The sequence below is a fragment of the Neopelma chrysocephalum genome, unplaced genomic scaffold (genome assembly GCF_003984885.1).
Source record: "Neopelma chrysocephalum unplaced genomic scaffold, ASM398488v2 Primary Assembly neopelma1_84, whole genome shotgun sequence".
Classification (NCBI taxonomy): Eukaryota; Metazoa; Chordata; class Aves; order Passeriformes; family Pipridae; genus Neopelma; species Neopelma chrysocephalum.
This window is the reverse complement of record NW_020897746.1, coordinates 10,816,047-10,834,467: the sequence shown is the minus strand read 5'-3', so window position 1 is coordinate 10,834,467 and position 18,421 is coordinate 10,816,047. Positions and strand designations below refer to the sequence as shown.

General features: G+C 55.3%; 1 protein-coding gene across 4 annotated transcripts in view; it reads left to right on the top strand.

Moving 5' to 3' along the window:
* The window catches only part of SLC39A11 (solute carrier family 39 member 11), an 80,139-nt gene that overhangs the window by 57,220 nt on the left and 4,498 nt on the right, over positions 1-18,421 (top strand). For all 4 annotated transcript variants that reach the window (XM_027691416.1, XM_027691413.1, XM_027691412.1 and 1 more), the window contains one exon: positions 3,039-3,108. In XM_027691416.1, coding sequence (XP_027547217.1) covers positions 3,039-3,108 — 70 coding nt within the window. The remainder of the gene's footprint in view (positions 1-3,038; positions 3,109-18,421) is intronic.

Below are 18,421 nucleotides of genomic sequence, written 5' to 3'. Positions count from 1 at the left end.
TTCTTTTCTTGGAAAACAAGCAGGGAGGAAAATGCCTTTGTAAGGAGCTGAGAGGTGCGGAGCTGATCCCCGAGTGAGCTCAGGATTAGTCTGATCCCTGGGTAAATGCCTTATCAGGACAAAGTGTCTTGAATTGCCAAGCCAAGGAAGCCCAAGAGAGGCAAAATCTCTTTGTTTGGGTTAAATAGAAGCATTTTCCTAACAGGGGCTGAAATTGGTCATTTTTCTCTGCCTTTGTTCTGCCAAGAGGTGCCCAATGAACCCCCAGCCTGGTGCCTTCTCCACGTGAGCTCTCCAGACAACAGGGTCATATGGAGCCTCTCCAGCTCTGTCACTGCTTGGAAGGGGGGCTGCCAGCTGCTGAAATCCTTGGAAAAAAACCCTCCTGACACGGAAAGGTTTCCTGTGGGACATGGACACGTTCCTTTCACCCTCTTTCACATCCTAAGCTTTGGCCTTGCAGGGTGGTGGCCCGTGGTAAATCCTTCAGTCACTCAGGGTTACCTGGGAATGATTTAGAGGGGATATTGGGAAGAAATTCTTCCCTGTGAGGGTGGGGAGGCCCTGGCACAGGTTGCCCAGAGAAGCTGTGGCTGCCCCTGGATCCCTGGAATTGTCCAAGGCCAGGTTGGACGGGGCTTGGAGCAACCTGGGATAGTGGGAGGTGTCCCTGCCCATGGCAGGGGGTGGGATGGAAGGAGATGGGCTTTAAGGTCCCTTCCAACCCAACCCATTCCATGATTTTATGGCTCTGCTTCTCTCTGCCTCGCTCACAGTGGTGCCAAGAACCAGGAACTCCCCAGGGCTGTTTGTTTTTCCAGCTGATGCCTGAGCCTGCAGTGGTAAGAGCTGCTCTCCCACTCCCATCTCCAGTGACCTCATGTCCCAGTCAGGCATTTTCAGAGCATCCAGCCTGTCTCTAAGTGGCTGACGTGGAAGCATTAACCTTTCTCTTTTTGTGTCTTTTCCCACCTGAAGGAGCCACTCAGGCTATTTATAATTTGAGTTTGTGCAGAACACCCAGGAGAGGGGCTGAAGGAGGGCTGAGCTGGGAGCTGGGAGTGTGGGCACACTTGGCACTGAGCTCTCTGTGCTTAGTTTCCACGTGGATCCTTGTGAGTCTGCTCATTTACCTGCAGAGCAGAGTCCTTTTGAGGTCTGACACCTTTGAAAGGGGCTCAACCTGTGCTGTGGCAGCAGTGAAGTCGTTGTGGGGTCTTGGCAGGCTTTCTGAAATTCAGTATTTGAAACAAATCACAGCACTGGGCCAAAAGCATCACACAGTAGCTGCTGCATATAATTAGAGGTTTTCCAAGCATCCAGGGTGGTGGGATGTGCTGTGGTCCCCGCTGTGTCTGCACCACCCATGACTCCAAACTTCCTTGGCCGTGGTTTGCCGTGGGATGCTCTGGGATCAGCAGCCCCTCGGTTGGTTTGTGGTGGTGCTGCTCGTCCTGCCCCAGCCCTCGTGGGCTCTCCTGGGACGTGGGGACATGGAACAGCCCGTGGCCAGAGGCTGCTGTGTCCCTCCTCCTCCTCCCTGTGCTGGTGAGTCCCCCCCGTGCTGCATCTCCCACCCCGGGCTGCTGCTCCCCCTCCGGATCCGCAGCTCACTCACTACGCACCATCTGTGAGTCTGATTCCCCTCATTTGTCTCCACGTAGATGTGAGTTGTGCTTCCATGAGCTGTGGGTTTCTCATTCCACGAGTCCCTCTTCGCAGCAGGGAGGTCGTTGTGGCTTTTCCCCCTCGGTCAGAGCTGGTTTTGTTATCCCACAAATGAGCGTTAAAACGAGTCATAGTGAATTATAAAAAAGGGCTCTTTGCCCTTTGGCTTTTGCTCTCTGGACAAGTCACACTTGAAAAGGAAGCTTTGGGAAGAGCAGTGCCAGCCCCACTGGTGTGGAGCTGAACTGCACACAGCCATGAGATGTCTTTCAAAGGATCTGCCTCCCAAAGTTGGGCAGAGCAGAACCCTCCAGAGCCACCACCACGGGCACCCCCCGCCCTGCAGGGCTCAGCCCCTGCCCTGGGTGCTCAGCCATGTCCCAGGGGGGTGATTTTGGGGCAGAGGGAGCCCTTTGCACGAGTGTGTGACTCCCTCCAGGCCCTGTGTGTGCTCCACGTGCCGTGGTCCCTCTGGAGGTATCACCAGGCGTGGGATTTGGGGCACACTCTGGGATGTTCTTGCCCCAAAACCCTGTTCATAGGGCTGCTGGCTGCTCTGTTTTTCCCTGTGTCCATGCTGAGCCTTGGCACAAGCCTTGGATCAAGGCTGAGGAGCTGTTGAGTGTTCAGTTCATGCTCAGCCTGGACTCGATGCAAATCCATGATTATCCAAGTTAGTGCTGCTTTTTATGGTGCGTTTCCAAGGCAACTGGAAACTCAGAAGACCATAAACACACACACACACACACATCCTCTTCATCTGAGACCTCATCCTCTGGGACACAGGGAACACTCCAGTGACACTGGTGGAGTTTGGGTTTCCTTGGCTTTGGGGACTGTCCCCAACAGGCCTTGTGTCCTTTTGGGGCACAGGGAGACCAGAAAGCAGGGAGGGGACATTGCTGGGAGCCTGATCCTGGCTTAGCCCAGCTCCTGGGGGATTTATGGGAGAAGCTGATGGTTGGTTCTTCTGGAATCCACCATGGCACAAGTTCTGCAGAGAGGTTTGCTGAGCCTGAACCTTTTTGAACAGATTTGGTGGTTTGTGCTGTTTTGCTCCGTGTTAAAATCCCATTTCAGCTGGTGGGGATTGGGATCTTCTGCCCTTTGGTGCACTCATCATTCCAGAACCCTTTCCTCTCCTTGTTGGCTTCCCAAGAAACAGCTGGTTTGGGTTCCTGGTGGGGAATACCCTGGGCAGTGACACTGAGCTTGGATTAAATGCGCTTGGATTAAAACGAGCAGGGAACCAGCCTGGCCTGGGATCCTCTCCCTGCTCCTGCCAGCCCTGGCTCTGATGGAGCACAGGAGGAGGGGTGGTCTCAGGGCTGCTGTAGGGTTTGGCCTTACTGGTTTTTTTCCTGTTTCAGAGGGTCTGGCAGTGGGAGTCGGATTCGGGGCTATTGGAAAATCCGCATCTGCAACATTCCAAAGTGCCAGGTAAGACACTGTTCCTTTGCCTCTTGGAGCCTGTCTGTCTGTCTGTCCCACGTTGTCCCATGCCAGGGGGGGGCGGGAGATGTGTTTCTTGACTGAAACCTGCCTGGAAGCACAAATGTGGGCAGAGGGAGTGGAAGGAATTGCTGGTGCTGGTGGATTTTCCTCGTTGCTGGGCTTGAGGAAAGGCTTCTGTCGTCAATGGTTTCTGCAGTGGTTCCGTGTTTGTTCCTTGCTGGGATCAGTGGAGCTGGGGAGGCCATGGAAAGGAGGCAGCTGAGTGTCCCAGTGGGTGCTGCTGGGTCTGGACAGGTGCACACAGGGATTTTGGGATGCTGGGCTGTGTCAGGAGGCACTGGCTGCCTCTTCCCTGTGCTGGTCCCTGCCGAGGGGTTTGCCAGCACCCCACTGGGGTCTTTATCCCTCTCCCTTATCCCCCTTAAACATCCCTGGGGATGCTGCCAGCTCAGCTCAACACTGGTAGCTGTTCCTCTGTGGGCAGCTTTGCCCTTGGGGAACTTGGGAGGGAGGGGAAGAAAAAACCCTGGAGGTAAGACTGAAAGCTGGAGAGGGTGAATCAGGTGGAGGCAGAGGGAAATCTTCACCTGGAGAACTCCCTTGACCCTGGAGCTGCCAGCAAGAGTGGCAGAGGCTCACAGGAGCTCTTCCCAGTGCCCCTGCCCAGGATCTCTGTGGCTCCCTGCAAGGATGGCATCGTCCTGTCCTCCTCATCCTGTCCCAGCTGAGCTGGGAGCAGCCCTGGTCCCCTCCCCGTGGAGCAGGCAGCTCCCTGGCACAGGCTCCACACTCTCCTTTTAGATAAATGCCCAGATTTTCCATAAAAGCAGCATCTCCAATGGGTAGGAGCAGCTGCTGGAGCTGCTGGAAAGCATGTGGTGGCTTTGTTTTCCATTCCTGCCAAGCAGGACCACTGGATTCTGGAACTGGTGGCCATAAAGGCTCTCAGTCCTCTTGGCATCCCTGTGCCCCGCTCCAGCCTCACCAGCAGCTGGTTTTGGCAGTGCCAGCCTTGCCTCTGGTGCTTCCAGGCAAACCTTTCTGTGCTTCTCTCCAGGACTGGTGTGAACACAGGGGTTCATCCAGCTCCTCCAGGCTGCCCGTGGTGTTCTGGGCTTTGGGAATGTTTCCTGCTCCTCCAAGCAGGAGCAAAGCCCGGGTGGCAGCACTGCTGGAACTGGGCAGACTGGGGGCGTTGCTGGGAGAAACGGGAGAAAGGAGTAAGTGTGGTGTGAAGCTGGAAGAGCTGCCGAGGCTTTGGGAGAGCTGCTGGCACCTCTCGGTGGCTGCCTTGCAAACGGCACCTTCCTGCCGAGCCTCCCGATGTCCTCCTCTCTTTCTGCTTGGAATTTACACCCGAGTTTCACCCCGTTTTCTCTTAACCCTTCGTTTCCCAGACCCTGCTGCAGTGTTTGCAGCTTGGGGGCAGGGGGTGTGTTCAGTCAGTGATTAATCAGCCCAACCCTTTACAGCTCGTGGGTGAAAAGTGCTGTCATGGCTCAGTCACCTTGTTCCTAAAGAGGGCAGGGTTAGATTGGATTTTAGGGAGAAATTCTTTCCTCTGAGGGTGGGGAGGCCCTGGCACAGGTTGCCCAGAGGAGCTGTGGCTGCCCCTGGATCCCTGGAAGTGTCCAAGGCCAGGTTGGACGGGGCTTGGAGCAACCTGGGCTGGTGGAAGGTGTCCCTGCCCATGGCAGGGGGTGGCACTGGATGAGCTTTACATTTCCTTCCAACCCAAACTATTCCATGATTCCTGTGAAGGATCTGTGGGTTCTCAGGGCTGGTTTTGGATCCTTCCAGGCTGTCCAGCCCCTTCTGTGTCCAGGCACAAGCTGTGCTCACAAGGACCCCACAAAGACACGACCCAAACCTTCCATTCCCAATTCCCTGTCTCATCCCTGGCTCAGGGGGACCCTGGGCTGGCCCAGGCACTGGGATTGCCAGAGATCCCAGCGAGAAAAGCAGGATACTCTGGCTTTTTTACCCACCACATTTCTCTAACCTTTTGAAATAAAGGGCTCTTCACAAAGCCTGCAGAGGCTCTGGAGATGCTGGAACAAAAGGACTTTTTTTCCCCCCCAGCTGCTCCGTGGAAGCTGAGGAGGCAGAAGCAGCTGGTTCTTTCTCTGTATTTACGACGGCATTAATCACGTTAGATGAAAGGTGGCATCTGTACCATGAAAATACCAATGCAAATTCAGTCAGCTGCAGAGGGAGACAAAATAACTTCATTGCCATCAATTTGTCTGTCACTGTCATCCGCAGGCAGCCCAGAATCACTCGGGGTGGCTGTGGAGCCGTTTGGAAACATCCACGAGGATTTCAGGCTGGTTAATTTGGGTTCTGTGGATTTAAGAAATAGCACATAATGTGAGAGACAGAGTGAAGTCTTGACACATCCAGAGGGAAAATTGCTCCATGGCCACAGCTCTGAGGGGACACAGCAGTCCTGATCCCCCTCACACCCACTGATTTGAAGCAGCACTTTAATGGAGCAGCTGAGGACTCAGTTTTCCCCCTCCATCCCACTTCTCCTTCCCCCTGGGAGTGACAAACCCCCCTCAGCACCGGGCTGAGCTGGAGCCAGGCTGAGCCAGGCTCGTTCCTTCCCACCTGGAGTCGTGCAGAAGCATTTCAGAACACTCTGATGTGCTCAGAGCCCGAGCACGGGATGGGTTTGGGTTCTTGGGGATGTTGCCAGTGGCTGGGAGATGTTTCCAGGGTTGGCTGTGATCTGCCCTCGCTGTCAGAGGACCCTCCCTGCTCCTTTTGCTGGGTGAAGCAGCACTGGCTGGGGAAGCATTGCCTGGGTTGCTCTCCCAGGGGTGAGATCTCAGCAGGAGCCTGAATTCCTTCCATCTCCCCGGTGGGACACAGTCCAAAGGCTCTTTGGGGCCGTGGCCTTTGCAAATGAGCAGCATGTTTGCTATGGAGAGAGCTGGGGGTGTCCAGCCTGGGGAAGAGAAGGCTCTGGGGAGACCTCAGAGCCCCTTCCAGTGCCTGAGGGTGCTCCAAGAGGGGGTTTTGTGAGGGTGGTGTGAGCAGAGCAGTGCAGGTGCAGACCCACAGCTCATGGTCACCCCGGGGTTTGGGTAAAACCCAAAACCTGATGATTAGGGAGCAGGGTGGGATCTCACCTTCTAAAACACCTGGTGCTTTGTATGTGCCACCTCAGCCACCCCGTGACTCCAGTGGGGTCCTGCCAATCCCTCTGTGCTTGCAGGATCCTGGGGTCCTCCATCCTCCCTGTATCCCGGAGCATCCCGGAGCATCCCGGCGCTGCTCCAGCCCTGCCTGTGCTCCTCCGTGTTTCTTTGCTGCCCCCGGGTGTGCAGGCTCTGTTCCTGCTCCTCCCGGATCCTCTGGGAACTGGGGCTGGGATCATTTATGGCTTGAGGGGGGGGAACCCACTTGGAGCCCAAAGGGGCTGTGGCTGCCCCATCCCTGGAAGTGTCCAAGGCCAGGTTGGACGGGGCTTGGAGCAACCTGGGCTAGTGGAAGGTGTCCCTGCCCAGGGCAGGGGGTTGGACTTGGATGCTCTTTAAGGTCCTTTCCAACCCAAACCGTTCCAGGATTCTGTGATTTTATTCCTGTCAGGGAATGTGAGCAAACCGTGGTCCTGTGCCCGAGGGTGGTGGTTGGGTCTCACTGTGGGGTTGGACCTTGGCTATTGGTGCTTCTCCTGCCTGTATTGGAAAGGTGATGTAGGTTTAATGGAAGTTTAGATGGGGCTTAGGACGACCTAATGTCTGCTTTTGAGGTGTTTTCCAGGGAGGGGCTGAGCTGTCCTCAGGCAGGGCCATCCCTCCCTGCTGTGGGACTGCACTTCTCCTGCCCAGCTCCTCGCAAGGATGAAAATATTGGAAAGTTCCACGGGGTGGAAATAACAGCTGGGGACAAAACTGCTGCAGGGACAGCAGAGGAGCAGGACCAGAGCAGGGGTGTGCCCGGGGAGGAGGAGGAGGATGCCCCTTGCACAGGGGCAGTGCCAAGGGTGGGTGTGTGTCCCGGCAGGGGAAGGTTCCTTCCAGATGGGAGCAGGGAGGCAGGAGCTGCTCCTGGCTGCCTTCCAGGCAGGAAGGTAAAGAGGAGGGCAGCCATGTCTTAAAAAAAGCTGTTCTGCCTCCCCCTCCTCGCACGCTGAGCGCGGGGGAAGGGGGCTCTGCCCGTCCTGTGTGGCTGATTTAACAGGAACCAGATGGGGCTGGAGCTGCCGAGGGCGGGATGGGCGGGATTGGAGTGTCCCAGGGCTGCTCTGGGGGTGCAGAGCGGGCAGGGGGGCAGGCAGAGGTACAGGCAGGGGGCACACAGGGCTGTCTGGTGCTGGTCCACTCTGTCAGTGGCTTTCCCAGGGCTGGGTGTAGGAGGAGGGGGGCCAGGACAGGTCCCTGTTGCTGTCCGTGCTTTGTGTCGGGTGTTCTCCCTCTCTCCAAGTCCCTGCTGTGTCTTTTAGGGGATGAAGGCAGCACCAATGAGCCCCTCATTCCATGGGTTGGGATGCTGGGCAGCTCTGAGGTGTGGGCCAGGGCTGGCAGGGAGGGGATCCCACACTGGCACCCAGGGACCTGCAGCTCTGCCCTCCAGTATCCCAGGCAGGAGCTCATCCCTTGGCTGGAAGCACAAGGTTGGAGGGGGACGTGGGGTCCTGGGGCACCCCCTTTTCTCCCCTTTCCCTATCAGAGACTCTTCCCCTGAGAATCAGCACGAGGGGCTGGTTATTCCCCTCCCCATCCCACCCACCATCAAGGGCTGGCCGGGGTGTGGTGACTGGGACTGGGGGGAGCAGAGTGGGATAACGGGGATGCAGGAGCCTGGTTCTGCTTCTTGCCCCAACAAATCCCACATGTGCTGTTTGCTTCCTGCAGGCAGCTTGTGGCCCTGCTGGGTGGGAGCACACAAAGGCCAAAGCCCTTTTCTTACGGAGCGTTGCTGCTTCCTGTGGATTTGTTTCTGTCAGTTAAAAATTCAGCATAAGATGAATTTCCCTGGTTGGGGTTGCAGGAATGTCCCAGTGTGCCTGTGCTGTGCTGCAGAGGGAACAGAAAACCACCCGAAAATACCTGGGCCAGTGATTCTGCTTTTCACAGGAGAAGGATTTGGGAATGTCTTCGAGACACCCACTGCCCTGAGGAGGAGGATGGAGAGTGGTGGGGGGAAATGGGGGTGGCAGTGACTGGGGTGATGTGTGCTGAGCAGTGCTGGACCTTGGCTGGCTAAAAATTTGGGGAGGAAAAGGGAACCTGTTTCACAATTAGCTTGGAACCATCTGGATTTTCCCTGCCAGCCCCTCTCGGGCTGATCCGCTCCTCCACCAGGAATCTCAGTGATTCCAGCAGGTGGGATATTCCCTGCACCACTGGCTGGTGGCACAGGCAGCAGGAGATGCTCTGGCTGAGCTGTTTTCCAGCTGGGATGTGAAGGCTGTGCTCCAGGGATGCTCTTCCAGTGGCAATATCTCCCCCTGGGGCACTCGGGGGCTGTGTGGGAGCAGCTCCATCCTGCAGCCTCCCTGTTATTTTAACATCACTTGTGTGTATAATTTTAAAAATCTGATAAAAGGCTGTTATTAAGGCTGGAAAATCAAGCCTGTAGCAACTGGGAAATGCTGGAAAGAGGCTTTTCAGTGCACTTTTTGCTTGGATCTTTGGAAGCAGGCGTGGCAATGGTGCTCTTTGCCTGGGTGCCCTCTCTCCTTCCCCGCAGGGTCCTTGGGCACATTCCCCGTGCTCCTGGCATGGATGGGGAACAGCTGCTTCTCTACTTCTTCCATCAAAACCACAGATGGATCAGGGCAGCGTGGGTCTGACTGTTGCAGGGAATAACTTGGCTGGTTGCAGGCAAAAAACACCCGCAAGTCCGACTCGAGCTGAAAAGTCAGGATAAAACACGGATGGACTTCCCTGCATTCTTCCCTCCCCAAAAGCACATTGAATTTTTATTTTCAAGGCCATCCCTGTCACAGGGGTCCAGAGCTCCTGTCCCTGTGGAGGGGACAGAGGTGCCTGGGATGACCTGCAGTTCCCATCCCAGTCCCATCCCGGGTGCTGCTCCTCTCCCAGCTGACACTAGGGGGTAACATCCATGTTCCTATCGGCCTCTTCCCGCAGATCTGGGGCTGCTGCCTGGTCTCCCGGGGCTGGAGGGCAATCCCTGGAGCTAATGGGATTCCCAGATGTGGCTTTTTCCCTGGCAAAGCCCCAAGCAAGGGGCTGCCCTTCCCAAGGCGAGAGGAGGTTCAAATAAGTGGAACCAATATCGAGTTAAATGCCATAAATTACTTGGAGCAGATGATATATATATATGTATATATATAAGGGACTGGAGGTTTGAAAAATAAAATGAAGTGTTTTGTTAAGCCATGGGTGGTCTGGGCACCGGGTCCTCATCGGATCCCACGGATGCAGGTAATTTAGGGAGGTTAAATGTGGTGCAGGCAAATTTTTGGCAAAGCTCTGCCTTAGGATGAAGCTGAGTGTGTTTGAGGGGCTGTGGGGAGTTGGTTGTTACCTTTGGTTTGAAGCAGAGGGGTTTTGGGGGGGGTTGTTCACAGCTGGGAGCTGTTCTTGGGGTTCATGTGGATCCCCTTTAGCAGCTGCAGGGTGAGTTGGAGGCAGGGGAGCCCCTGGGGACCCCCCTGTGGGTGTCACCCCCTCAGCACCCCCTTTTCCTGGGCTGGGATCCTCCCAGGAAAGGTGGGTCTGTACCTGGTGAGCTTTTCTCCCCTAAACTCTGGGGATGGGGCAGGGATGGATCCCCTCTCCCCTTCAGCACCCCCAAATCCCACCAGGGACTTTGCTGCACCCCCTTTTGCCAGCTGCAGGTGAGGTTTGATCCAGGGGCTGATCCTGGAGGCAAGGAAGGGGGAAAGTGGGGTTTGTGGGAATAATGTTTAACTTGGAGTGCCCGGCTCGAGCTGCTTTTGGTGCTGCTGGACCAGCACATCGTGGTTCTGGGTGTCCCACCCTCATTCCCCCTCGTCCCACCTGCCCCACCATCTCCTCCAGGGAATCCCCTCTGTGGGGCAGCTGGGGGAGGCAGGGGGTGAGTGGGGAAGGGATGGAAACACAGATATGTCCCCCCCCTCGATGATGCTGGGGATGTTTCCTCCCCCACAGCACAATGGTTCCCATTCATCCGCCCTTTTGCTGGGAATGCTGGCCTTGTTTTGATCTGTTGTGCCCACAGATTGTTTCCTGTCCAGCTTTGGTAAAACAGACAGAAGAGAGGCTTCGAGTTGACAGGCAGACTTTGACTATGGCTTGGAAAATATTATTTCATGGGACAGCCTGTGCCTCCCACGCTGTGTCTCTCAGGCTGGAAAGAAAAAAAAAAAAAAGAGGGCTTGATTAATGTAGGGAGATTGAAACCAGGCAAAAATTTTATACTGTGTTTTCTTTGAATGAATGGAAATCATTGTGGTCTGGGAGACAGCAGAAGACACACTGGGTTTTTCTCTGGTTCACACACATGAGATCCCGTCTCTGGCTTATGAATAGATCCACAGTGGAGCTCATAAAGGGGGCAAGGATCAAAATGTGGGGTCCAATCCCAACCTCTTTATCAGATCACGGAAACACCTCACGGGAAAAGCCCACCTGGGGATGAGGTGAGGGGGATTTCCACCTCTCCCAGGATCCCAGACAAATGGGTGCAGAACAAAGCCCGGCACTGCCCCTGGTTACAAAACAAAGCTGCTTATTAAGCACCTTTTAATTAACCTGTCCTGAAGGTGGATGTTTATTACTGGGAGTAATGGGTTTCCCCAGGGCTTTTCTTTGGGAAGGGTGGGGATGGTACCAGGGCTGTGTTGTCACCACCTCTCTGGAGCGCAGAGTGGGGCAGGAAGGGTTTGAGCCACAAACCAGGATTGTTGTGTTTCTGATCATGGTTGAACCTCAGCAGAGATGGATGGAGAGGAGGAGAAGGAGGAGAGGTGAGATGAGGTGAGGTGAGGAGAGATGAGGAGGCTCCTGCCAGCAGCGACAGCATCTTCCCAGCAGGAACCTCCAGTGCAGATGTCCCAGCCCCCTTTGCAAATGTCCTTTAAGAGGAGAAATCCAGGGAGTGTGAGACTGTTAGAGAAAAACAGGTGCTTTGAGCTTCCCTGAAATCCAGGAGCTAAAATTCAAGGCACATGAAGGGGAAGCTTGCCTGAAGTGGTGCAGCCCATGGTGGAGCCAGGCTGGCAGGAATCCCTCAGGGGGGAGTCCCTCAGGCTCTGTGGCTCGTGCCCACGTGCTGGAGGCTCCTTGGCCACGGTGGTCCCCGTGGGTTTGGTGACAACACTCAGCCTTCTTCTCTTTCCTGTCTCTTGTCCAAGTCAGTTGGATTGAAAGCCCCACAGCAGCCCAGCTCCTGGGGCTGGGTGGGTGCTGCAGCCTGCATTTCTTGCCAGGTTGGAGGAGGAGGAGGAAGAGATCTCCCAAGTGAGCAGGGAGGTCTCCAGAGCCTGGCTGGGAGCCGGGCTCTTGGCTGCCAATCCCTCGCTGGCTCTTCGCCTTTACGTCGCTGTATAAATAGTCTCCCCTCCTCTTCCCTCTCACTCCTTCCTCATCCCTTACTCCAGTGTCTAGACTGAGCTTTTGATTGATTTGGAATGCTTAGGAGAGACAGCTGGTCTCCCAAACAACATCTGGCTTGGTGGAAAGTCTGTGTAATGGTTGTGTTCTCCTCCCGTGGCGATACAACCTGAAGGACAGGCAGGGCCAGGAGAAGCTCTTCAGCTTCTCACCTCTCTGAAGGGGCTTTGGGAGAGCTGCCCAGCCCTCTCCCTGGGGGCTGTTGGACAAATGAATAGTTTGTGGATGAGCTGTGGCCGGGGTCTGCGAGGGCCCAGCAGCCTGGGGTGGAAAATTTAGGTGGGATTTTGGGAGGAAATTCTTCCCTGTGAGGGTGGGGAGGCCCTGGCACGGGTTGCCCAGAGAAGCTGTGGCTGCCCCTGGATCCCTGGAAGTGTCCAAGGCCAAGTTGGAGGGGCCTTGGAGCAACCTGGGCTGGTGGGAGGTGTCCCTGCCCATGGCAGGGGGGTGGAATGTGCCCACCCTTGACCTCGGTCCCTGTTCCTGCAGGACGAGCTTCTCCAGGACCTCACCACAAAGGTCTCTCCTGCCCAGCTTTCATCTGCAAAGTTTGCTTCCTGTTGACCTTAAAATAAAAGAAGGAGGGCAAGGCAGGAAAGCAGAGCAAGCCAAAGCCACTCTCCTTGCTGATCTCACCCAGGTGGTGCCACACGAAGCTCCCCTTGAACTGGGTTGGATGTGCAGCCCCCGTGGCCTGGTCCTGGTCCTCTCCTGGTCCTCTCCTCACAGCCTGGGTTAAAAATGAGCCCTTGGAGAGGGGAAGCAAATTGAATGAAGACATTGTGAGGGAACACGGGGCGATAATGGGCCCTTTTAGAGCTACAGCTGTTAGGAAATTGTTTGGTTCCAGGTTTTCAGGCTGCACAAAGGGGCTGCTCCGGTGCTTTCAGGCTCCCCTGGCGCGGGTTTGAGGGAAGGGGAGAGGAGAAATCGTTTCAGGGCTTTTGATTTTGCTCTTGGCTAATGATTCCCAGCAGGATGCAGACGTGGGCACATGGGAATTGTGTGTGAGCCCCTCGATGCCACCCTGGCACAGTGATGGGGTGCTGAGCTCCATCACCACGTCCTGGAGCCACCTGAGAGAGGGTGAGGGAAATCCATCCATATTTTATCTGTATATAGGGCTGGGCTTTGGCTCCCTGTGGGTCCTTTCCACCCTTTGACAGGAAGGAAGAACAAGGTCTTTATTAACCACACTCATCCTCCTTCCCTTACTTTGGTTTTCCCTAAGTGATGGGGCCATGTTTGCTGGAGATCTGGAGGGCAGGGCAATAAATCCCTAAAAAAATACCCCTTGAACCATTTCCCCCACCCCAGCATGTTATTTACGGCGAGATTTCCATGGTATGTAAAATAATTTTCAGTGTGAAATGAAATTCCAGTTTGAAGATTCACTTGAAAAGCAGAGAATTGCCATTTTTGTATGAAGCCATAAACGTTAATTGGGAATTTTTATATATGGACCATAATCCCAGCCCTGCTTTTAGACCACCCAGCTTCTCTGTGTGTTTAATTGTTTTAAAAAAAAATGTTTTAATAACCTTTATAAGGTTCTGTATCTCCCTCCAGCTCCAGCCCTGCCCGAGATCAATGCAGCCACATCGTTAAATCCTGCTTTATTTAGGGGTGGGCCTGTATGAATATGTAAAAATTGAAATTATTTGCAGGCTGACGCTGTTTAAAATAGAATTAACGAGGTCTCACATGAGGGTTGTCTTAAGGTATTTAAAAAATAGGTGTGTGGGGTCTTAACTGAAACCTCCTGGTGATGGTTGGAGTTGGAAGGTGCTGCCTGTGGCTCAGTGGCTGCCAGGGAAGGATGTTCTTGGTTTCTGCTTGAAAATGGAGAAATTCCTGTCAGGAGCCAGCTCTGATGAGGTGTGAGAGCCACAGACTCTCCTTTTTTGGGGGGGTTTACAGGGTTCCACGGAGCTGGGGGTCTGCAGGGCTTGGGGTGGCACCTGATGGATGATGCTGGATCTGCTCCTGGAAAAGGAAACATTCTGGGAATAACAGCAGTGATGGGGGTCCTGCAGCTCTTCATGCTGCCTTTTAGTGCTGCCTTCCTCTCCTGGGGCTCCCCCACCCCTCTGCAGCCAGAGCCGGGTCCCACCAGGGCTGGGGGCCGTGTGTGGGTGGTGTCAGTGGGGTCTGGGAATATTTGGGTCTTGTGTTGGTCCCTTTCCTTGGGCAGGAATTAACCCCAGGATGGGCAGTGACATCTTCATCCCTTTATGTCCCACCCCTGGAAGTGTCCAAGGCCAGGTTGGACCTGGAGCAACCTGGGCTAGTGGAAGGTGTCCCTGCCCGTGGCAGGGTGTGGGATGAAATGAGCTTTATGATTTACAGTGATCTGTGAAATCTGAGCTGGCTAGGCCATAACTGTGCCAACAGAAATCTGTCTGTGTGATGGATCCTGCTTTTTTGCTGCGTGCTGTGAGAGCAGGACGAGGGCAATTCCTCATGGCTTCCATCTCCCGCAGAGGAGGTTTTTCAGGAAGAGATTCCAGGGCTTGGTCCTGTCTCCTGCTCGTTTTGCAGGTACCAGCCCTGCAGAGCCAGAGCCTGGTGAGACTCGGCCAATATTGGCCAGATTCTGTGCTCACAGGTCAGGTTCACGCTCTTGTCCAGCACAGGAGAAGGTGTCGAGGCTCCCTGAGCCTTTCCTGCTGCTCAGCGAGGTCAAAACATGGCAAAAAGAACGTGTGGAGCTCATGAAACGTGTCTTTGTGCTCCCCAGATCGGGGGAGATGTGAACTTTTACCCTGTGCGTGAGTCTGACTCATAAATCAAACAGTTACATAAATAACCAGGCAGATAAGAATAAAGATTTTAAAACTCCACAGGAATAAATAGTCCCCAGACAATGGGACTGGGCCGTGGGATCTGGAGGTGGATACATGTCTGTCCTCCCAGGGAATGACCTCCAGTTTCTGTCTCCCATCATCCAGCATTGAGGTTTTGCTCTGGAAGGGGGTGTCCAGACCTGTGTTCTCTTGGCTCAGCCAGAGGGGTTGGTGTCTTCTCCCAGGAAACAAGTGACAGGACAAGGGGAAACAGCCTCGAGTTGTGCCAGGGAAGGTTTAGGTTGGATATTAGGGAAAAAAAGTTGTTTAGGTTGGATATTAGGGAAAATAAGTTTAGGTTGGATATTAGGGAAAATAAGTTTAGATTGGATATTAGGGAAAATAAGTTTAGGTTGGATGTAAGGGAAAATAAGTTTAGGTTGCATACTAGGGAAAATAAATTTAGGTTGGATATTACAGAAAACGTCTCCATGGAAGGGCTGCCCAGGCCTGGCACATCTGCCCAGGGCAGGGGGGCAGTCCCCATCCCAAGGGGGATTTAAAAGCCATGTGGATGTGGCACTTGGGGACATGGGTGAGTGGTGGCCTTGGCAATGATGGCCTTAAGGTTCTTTTCCTCCAAACAATTCCATGGTTCTGCATTCCTGGGATGGCTTTCTCCTCCAAAGCCATGGCTGTGGAAGGTGAGGAGGGAGGGGTCCCCTGGCAGTGTGTTTTCCATGGAGGATGATGGTGGAGGGAGCAGCTGAAGGGGGTGGTGATGGCCAGGGGAGCCCCTGGTCCCACATGGCCGGGGCAGAACCTGATCCACCCTTGGGCTGGAGGAGGCCTCTCATCTTTGGGATCCAGTGGGAGAACACTGAGCTGAGCTTTGCTGGAGAGGGGAGGTGGGTGGGCAGCCCCATCCTGGACTGACCTGGCGCTGCTGGTGGGGATTTGTGTTGGGAAAGCTGGAGGATTCCGTGCTCTCCAGCTGAAGTTCACGTCCCGGTGCCGCAGTCAGGGGGGAGAGAGCAGGTTTTACGACTTTGAACTGAGCTCACGCGCCTTTGGGATAAATTAAGGGTAAAATTTCCTAAAATTGTAAATGTTTACAGCGTGTGGATCCAGAGCCGGGGGGGGGGACAGGCTGGCAGGGGGCCAGGCAGCAGATGTGACACAGAGCTGGAGGCACAGCTCCAGCCCAGGAGATTGGGTGGGAAGAGGAGGGAGAGAAAGGTGGGAAGAGGGATGGAAGTGGCTGCTGAGGAGCAGCACTGGAAGGGCCAAGTGTTGGGAGAGCAGGTGTTGTTCCACTGGGATGTGCCACACATGGCTCCAGCCGAGACCCAACGGGAGCTTCTCATGGAAGAAATTCTTCCCTGTGAGGAGGAAATTCCTCCCTGGGAGGCCCTGGCATGGGTTGCCCAGAGAAGCTGTGGCTGCCCCATCCCTGGAAGGGTCCAAGGCCAGGCTGGAGCAACCTGGGCTAGTGGAAGGTGCCCCTGCCCATGGCAGGGGATGGAACAGGATGAGCTTTACCATCCCTTCCAACCCAAGGCATTCCATTCCCTATCTGGGAGGGGGGTGCCTGCTCCATCCCCTGCCCGGGATGAGGGCACACGTTGTTCCTGCATTTCTGTGCCCCTGTGGGTAATGGGGCTGGTGGCTGCTCTCGAGAGGAGGAGGCACAGCAGGTTTATATCCTGGTGGGGTTGTTTTTAATATTTTGAAACGTTTGAGATGAAAAACGCTGCGTTACCAAAGGGGCAGATCCGCGGGAGCAACATCCTCCCGCTGCTCCTGTGGATTTGGCCTTCGGAGCCTTGAGCACCACGGGCTCACCAGGAGCCCCCCGTGCCCAGGGGTGGGTCAGGCTGCTGCCCGGGGTGGGAATGTGGCCGTGGGGACATCGGGGGGGGGGTTGACAGGGCCCTCTGCCCCCCCCCGGCTCCCCCGCACTCCTCGCGTGAGAGCCTCCCGTGCCGAACAGGTAGGGCAGGTATGGGAAGCGCCGAGGGCCCCGCGGAGCTCCTTCCCATTCCCACCTGGAGCCCTGATCAAACACCTCGACGGGCGGCCCGGAGTGGGAGCCATGATGTAATCTTGGGAACCCAAAACAATCGGCCCTTTCATGGCAAGACGATAACAATCAAAACAGTATGTAAGGGCCTGCCATGCAAGAATACACATGCACATTATACACTGGAGGGAATTGAAAGCCGGAGTGAAAAGGGGCTTGTTAAGAATATGTAGCCTGCTTTCATAATCAGTTTGTAAAAGAATAGGCCCTTGAAAACAAGGGTTTAGGCTTATAGAAGGCTTTCTGTGCCTTGACCTTGCAAATATGCAGAGATGCCAACTTTTTTTTGAAAGTGAACTTGGAGTCTCCCAGCGTGGTGCCATAGCAGTTGGCAGGCGAGCTGGGGGTAGGAGGTCCGGCCCCGGTGCGTTCCCAGGGGGGACACGGGAGTCTTTCCATCGAGCTGGTCCTCGCTGGAGCTCCACCAGGATGTCACAGGTTCACCTTTTCTTCCTTAAAACTGTGGCCCAGGGGCCGGGGCAGAGCCGTCGCAGCACTGCTGGCTCTCTGCAGAGCTCACGTGGGGGTGACACGTGTCCTGGTGGTGTTTCTGTCCCCACATTGAGGAGGTTGTGGAGGACATCACTGTCAGCACCCCCAAGTTACAGATGGGGAAGCTGAGGCAGAGCTGGGAAAGGTGACGTGTCCAGTGCATGTTGGCTTCCTGTCCTGGACACCTGAGTCCCTTGTGCCCAAAGAAAGAGACACCCAAGTGACATTCCCATGCTGGCCAGGGTGCTGGTGGCAGAGCCACTAATGGGACACGTGCATTCCCAGGCAGAGTCCGGTGTGGTTTCCTCTGGAATGTGCTTCCTTTGGACCAACTCACGTTTGTAGGTCGGGGATGAGCCTCAGGTTGTCCCCCTTGTCCAGCTGGACACAGGTGACCCATCCACAGAATCCCAGAACCATTAAGGTTGGAAAAGACCTCCCAAATCATCGAGCCCAATCTGTGCCCAATCCCCACCTTGTCCCCCAGCCCAGAGCACTGAGTGCCCTGTCCTTGAACACCTCCAGGGATGGGGACTCCACCACCTCCCTGGGCAGAAATCCGATGAGATGGGATCTGCTTCTACCACCTCTCTCCCAGTTATCCCTCACCTCTTTCTCTTTAAAGACCCTAAACCTTCCATCCCAAGCATTGTCCCTCTGGCTGCGTTGGCTCATCCTCCCATTTCCACCTCCCCGTGGGCCACCCCGAGCTTGGGCTCCCCTGGGCCGGGCTGCTCCAGCTCTGTCTCCCGTGCTGGTGTTTTACAATGTATTCCTTTGCAGTCGGGGGAAGCCTTCCAAGAATCCCCACCTATTTCCGTCATAAGGCGCCTTTGTTCCCCTCGCACACAATGCAGCTTTGATTCCGTCCCTTCCCGGCGCCCGCGCTGCCGTCGGCTCCACGCGGGAGAAGGTGTGAGCTGTGCACGGCTCGGCGGCCAAGAGGGACGGGAATGTCCCTCGGGATGGGTTTTGTTCCATGGGGAGTGCTCCTCTCCTCTGCCCCGGCGCCCGGACCCCTCCCGGGACGCAAACAGAGGTGGCCCCCGAGGTTCCCCCCGCGCGGCGAAGCGAGGCCGAGCAAACAACCAGGCTTAGGTGTTCCTGTGGTGCCAGGGAGTGCTCCTCATCCTGATGGGATTAGTGCCCCGGGAAAGGCTCAGAAGGCCCCAAAGTCCCAGAAATGTTCAGGCAGAGCTGCGGCAGGAGGAAGCGTTGGATGGTCCCAGGGGAGCACGGTCTGGGTGAGCAGGAGACCGTGGTGGGGACGTGGAGTGACTGGAGGCCAGGAGATGTCATGGGGACCTTCTCAGCCTGGTCCTTTCTGCCCCACGGACATCCCAAGAAACTCCTCGTGC